The sequence below is a fragment of the Nannobrachium achirus genome (genome assembly GCF_963921795.1).
Source record: "Nannobrachium achirus genome assembly, chromosome: 6".
Lineage (NCBI taxonomy): Eukaryota > Metazoa > Chordata > Actinopteri > Myctophiformes > Myctophidae > Nannobrachium > Nannobrachium achirus.
Window position 1 is genome coordinate 40,251,500 of NC_137815.1, and position 5,723 is coordinate 40,257,222.

At 40.7% G+C, this 5,723-nt stretch overlaps 1 protein-coding gene across 1 annotated transcript in view; it reads right to left on the reverse strand.

Moving 5' to 3' along the window:
- Nucleotides 1–4,488: 4,488 nt before the first annotated feature.
- The window catches only part of nxph4 (neurexophilin 4), a gene marked incomplete at both ends in the record, with an annotated part of 73,708 nt that continues 72,473 nt past the window's right edge, over nt 4,489–5,723 (reverse strand). Inside the window, one exon of the mRNA XM_080728883.1 lies at nt 4,489–5,292. Coding sequence (XP_080585009.1) covers nt 4,489–5,292 — 804 coding nt within the window. The remainder of the gene's footprint in view (nt 5,293–5,723) is intronic.

Sequence of the window (5,723 nt, forward strand, 5' to 3'; positions counted from 1 at the left end):
GTTGGGAAAGAGCTGTTTTGAAGTGGGTGGTTACGTGTGCGGTTGCCTGGCCGAAAGGGCTTATGGGACATGTAGTCTGGCGGGAGAGAATACTCCAGTCTCTCGAATGGAATGAGTGATATTCAGCAACAAAGCAGTGGTAAAGTGCATTTACTCAAGTACTGTACTTAAAGGAAAAGTTCACCCCCAAAATGACCTTTCTTCTATTGATTACTCATACCATGGAGACTTGAGTTCAATAATATTTTTGTTTTGTTGCATTCCTAAGAAGACAATAATTTGATTACAATAAATTTACCCCCATTGATTTGGGTCCCCATCGGAAATAAATGGGGTAAATGTATTTAAAAAAAAATCTAATAAATGTTTTGTCTTTAATAGGAATGCGACAAATACAAAAAATATGTTATTAAACTCTCCTTGGTGTGAGTAACCACTTCAGCCCTATTTTGGCCATTTGAAAATATCCGATCTACAAGCTCACAATGTGTCACGATGCGATGCATTGTGAGCTTGTAGATCTTCTATTGTCTAAAGATTTGTATATTTTATAGATGTGAAAACTGGTAAAATGGGACATTCTGCATAGTGAGTGAGTACTTTCTACTTTTGGTACTTTAAGTACATTTTGATACCAATACTTTTCTACTTTTCTACGTTCATTGCGGTATTGATACTTTTACTTATGTACAAAATGTGAACACTTTTTACACTATGCATGTAGTCTGGTGGGAGATAAAATACTCCAGTCTAGGTCAATGGAACGAATGATAATTTTTGCTATACCGGTATACAGTAACAAATATGACAGACATGTGGATCTGCTACAATGGATTGAATATAAATTGTCTTTAGTAAAGAATATAATTAGTCGTTTTCAGACTTTATAAGACCCACAATTTCCAAAGAATTACTCTTTGTGCACGAACTGTGAGCTACAGCTACCAGAGAAAGAAATATAGGCTATTTAGCAGTTTATTTTGTTAATGCTACTTGATTCATGTACATCTTACATGAACTGGAAAATGCTGCATCATGTTATATGAAATTATGATTTTCTGCGCAATCATTTCTCTCCTCAGAGTGTTTACTTTATAATGCAGTTGATTTGATTATTATGCACTATGCAGTCTACTATCCTCTCACTAAGTCAAGTGGTATGAAATCACTCTCTCTGAAATATTACAAACTGGAATACAAAAGGCATACAGTACGCACAATGTTTCATTTATTTCATTCTTTATTGCAGACTCATTTTCAGCATATTTCTCAGGAACTTGCACACATACACACACACACACACACACACACACACACACACACACCCGCACGCACACACACACTCAGGGATAAATAAGGATCCGTCCACGACAACTGGTTTGGTGATTCTACACTAAACCACTGGTTCTCAACCTTTTCAGGCCGCGACCCCCAAAATAATCATATTTGAACTGGGGAACCCCCAACCTGATGAGCACTAAGAGTTGAGGCATCACATTTTGTATAGCACGGTTCTATTGTGAAAATAGCACATGCTTACAACACCTCGCAACGCGAGGCGTTGTGAGCAGCTATTTTCACAGTTTCTACCTCTAATATTTGACACATTTGGCCAATGTTTAATTTTCCATTTTAGAGGTATTAAAAAGTCCTTAAATTGTCACTTAAGAAATGTGCATAAACCCTACACCTAAACTTTATGTTGGTTTGTTTACTGTTGAGTGAGCAAACAATGTTGCACATTAAGTTAATCATCTGGGGACACCTCAAAATAATTTGGGGACCCCCCTGGGAGTCCCGACCCTCAGGTTGAGAACCACTGCAATAAACAACTGTATAGTGACTCCCCTCCATGATAAAGAGTGGATCTCCAGAGAATCTAGGTTGCAAGGAGGAGTCCATCAATCTCTGTGTCCTGAGTGTCCACCGCGGCCCACCGAAGATACATGGACCTCCTCGGACCTCCATCTGAATGCCATTGATCAACAACATAATAGGGTATTGAGCCACGGCGAGATGAAGATTCAATTAGCATCGACTGTGTGTTTTCTAATGAAATTCCTCAGCGCCATTATCTTTTGATCAGAATTGTGGAGAGAAAGACAGAAAAGGAACATATACGACGAGTATGATTGTGTTGAGAGACTGAGAAAAGAGAGAGACTGAGAATAGAAGACTCAAAGAGAAAGAGACAGCAAGAGGAATAGAGTGACAGAATAGTGTGTGCATTATTCTGGTCAGTTATTGATGTTCAATAACCAATATATTGCATTATAGTCCAAATATAGTCAACAAAGAGATTTAATAATATGCAAACCCCTTCAATTCCTTGTTCAAACGTGAATCTTATCGCTACACGTCAGATGGATCACAGATCTTCACACTGGCTCTGCCTGTCAAAGGATTGATTTCAAAATACTACTGTATAGCATACTGTTGGTTTATAAAGCATTGAATGGTTTAGGGCCTATACTGTACGTACATCCTGATCTTGTGATACATCGTGAAGCGTCCAGACTTCTCATGTCGCCTGGGACAGGTCTGCTTTCTGAATCCAGAGTCTGTATTTATGTCAAGAAGCGATGTTCAGTTTCTGTTTGGAACAAACTCCCAGAAAACTGCAGGTCTGCTACAACTCTCAGTTCTTTTAAATCAAAGCTGAAAACCTTTCTGTTGGTGCTGCCTTTTAATGAGGGGTTTATCATCTCTTCTACGATGTTTCTTATCTTTTCGTTTTATTTCAAATTCATATTTTTAATTGTGTTCAAATGGCATTTTATGTGTTTCTTTTGCAGTCTTAATGCTCAGTGTCTTAATGCTTAATGTGTTTGGTAAAGCACCTTAAATTACCTGTAGGAATCTGTGCCTACATCTGTTGAGTTGGGATGACTTATAAAACGTGTGCTCCCTGTTTGCATGATCGAACATATATAATATGTTGTCTATCATATCGATGGCCAAAACGCAAAACCTCCTATCTGCAAATTTCATGATTTTTGGATTTCACTTGAAATGAGGACAACAGGCTATGCTGCAAATGGTCAGTCTGTCTGCAAGATCATTCTGCCCCTCATTTTGCCAAAAATGTCATGTGACTAGAAATAGTAGATGGGTTTTAATGTTGAACACACATTTTCTTTTTCATTTTCGCAACAAAGAGAATTCTAATGTCTTGGTTTCATGTATTCCATTCCAAAGACAGACAGATACAAACATGGATCTATCACCCAACAGAAATGTTTCAGTCATGCCCTCACATGGACTAATACTAGCAATGACAATCCCCACACTTTTAGATAATTGGAGTTGGTTATCAATTCTTCATTAGAAAGCAGTGTAGCTTAAGGCCTAATTTCGGATTTTTGCTGAATTTGGCAAAGATAACATAAATGGAGAGAAATGACTTACAGTACACTGTCTGTAAAGTGAGCCCCACACTTCAGATTTATCCAGGCCACATTGCTTTGCCCCATTTCAAATCTAAAACTAGTAAATAAATGTGCAAATCGTTGCTGTCTGGCAGAAACCTTGTATCTCTATAATAAGATTTGTGTATGTTCTTTTTCGTAAATTAAAACTGCTTCGAGTCACACAAAAGTAGCAACAATAAAACAATTTACAAAACACATGCATTGTGAGCTTGTAGGTCGGCTATTGTTACTATTTTTGAAAGTGTATCTGTGGGGTTTATAATTATTTAACCAATAAAAAGTATTAACTAATTACTAGACCTTGTGACTGAATAATAACAACATTGGATCCATTGGAACAAAGGTTCCTTTTTTTGCCATATCTGAAAAGTAACGCTTTTGGACATACAAGGTTTCTACCCGACAGTGACAAAAATGATGTTGAATCTCTGACCAATTCTCCCTTCTGCAGCCAAGACATCACAACAAGTGAAAGACAGACAAACAGTTAAAGAGATTTTAATGTGCTTTGTCATACATTATATTGTATGCATATCCAGCATAGCATTTCTCATACATATAACTCTCTTTTGAAATGTAGAGCTGAGGGAATGATTAACAGTCAGTCTACCAGAACGTTAATGTCTGCCATACAGCAATGACATAGCACAGCTATGTAGTCGGAGGGCACACTGAAATACCAGATTTACTTGTTTCCAGCTTTTTTTTTCCCCAACAGAACTCTCCAACAGACAGAAAGTAATAACACTGAGAAACCAATGTCTAAAAGCAATAGTTGTGCAGAGTCTGTGTACATTATTTACAGGAAGAAAAGAAATAAACAAGTGAACAAATACAAAGTTTTGAAAAGAATGTCAGAAAATGTAACCATTTCCTAACCATCCATAATGCTGATTATATTAGATTTTTAAATCCACAGCTCAACAGCAGTCGAGAGCGGACAGAGGACTGTCCCTGTCGATATCATCATAATAGTAACATCACCATCACTGTATCATCATCAACTTCATCATCGTCCCCTTTTCTCAATTCCCCTCTTCGGTTCAGCCTCCCTTCCTCATCCAAGGTAAGGGTGTTCACTCTGGAAGTTGTAGTCCGGACACACTTTCTGAACCAGCTTGTAGTCGATACTGAAGAAAGAGATGAATATGCAGATGACCTTGAAGGGCTTGGCGCACAGCCAGGCGGCGTGGGACTGGGTGTGCTCCGTGAAGCAGGTCTGCGACGGGTCGTACAGGCAGGGCTTGGGCTTCTTGGACCGGTTGGTCTTCTCGTACTCCACGCGGCAGTTGAAGTGCTTGTCCCTGGGGTCGACATGGTGGGTCTGCTGGATCTGCACGTCCGGGTGGGCGTGCGGGTGCAGCTGCCGCACCTGGAACTCCACCACCTTGGTGGGCGGCACGATGCTCACCGACACGTTGCCCAGGCTGGACGAGTTGTGGCGGAAGTACACCGTGAAAGTCCCGTTGATGTGGTCCACGATCTTGCCCGTCACCAGCAGGCTGAACTTCATGGTCTTCACGTTGAAGTAGAAGTCTCCCCAGCCGAAGATCTTCTTGGTCTTCATGGACGTCTTGAGCGAGGGCTTGCGCTTGGAGCGGTAGCCTGTCTGGTCCAGCAGCAGCGACTGGTTCCTGGCCCAGTCGTAGGGGTTCAGGAAGCTGTAGGTGGGTGGCTTGGACTTGACGGGGGTCTGGTGGTCCATGGAGGTGGAGAAGATGCGGGTCTGGTACGGGGGCTTGACCACGCCGCCCGTCAACCCTCCCGCCGCGCCTCCACCCACTCCGTACGGGAGGGTCTTCATCACTGACCCCACGGAGCCCAAGTCTGAGAGGTCCACCTTCTTATCCAGCCCTTGGACCTGGAGCAGACAGAGAAGAGAGAGGAAGGGTGGGGGATTGTGAGAAATTGGCATTAAAAGTCATTCAGACAGCCGTTCATTAAAAAGTTATTATACACAAATGCTTGTCAAATCGTATCCTAAACCTAGCCCATGGCGTTTGTTCCACCATTATGCTGTGTAATTTGATGTACCTGTAATATGAATCCATAATAAATATCATCAACTCTACACACAGGGACAATCACCTCTTTACAGAAGAATTAGGTGCCCCTGACCTGTCAATGTACAGTACAAGTAAACGTCGCGTTTACAGTATATTCCAGCGGTTCTTAGTAGCATCTTTTCTCAAGATATATACAGTATATTGTCATAAGATATGAATGATGATGGCTGACTATTTATCTTATCGCTTTTTTACACTGTACTTGCAATCTACCAGATGTATTGTT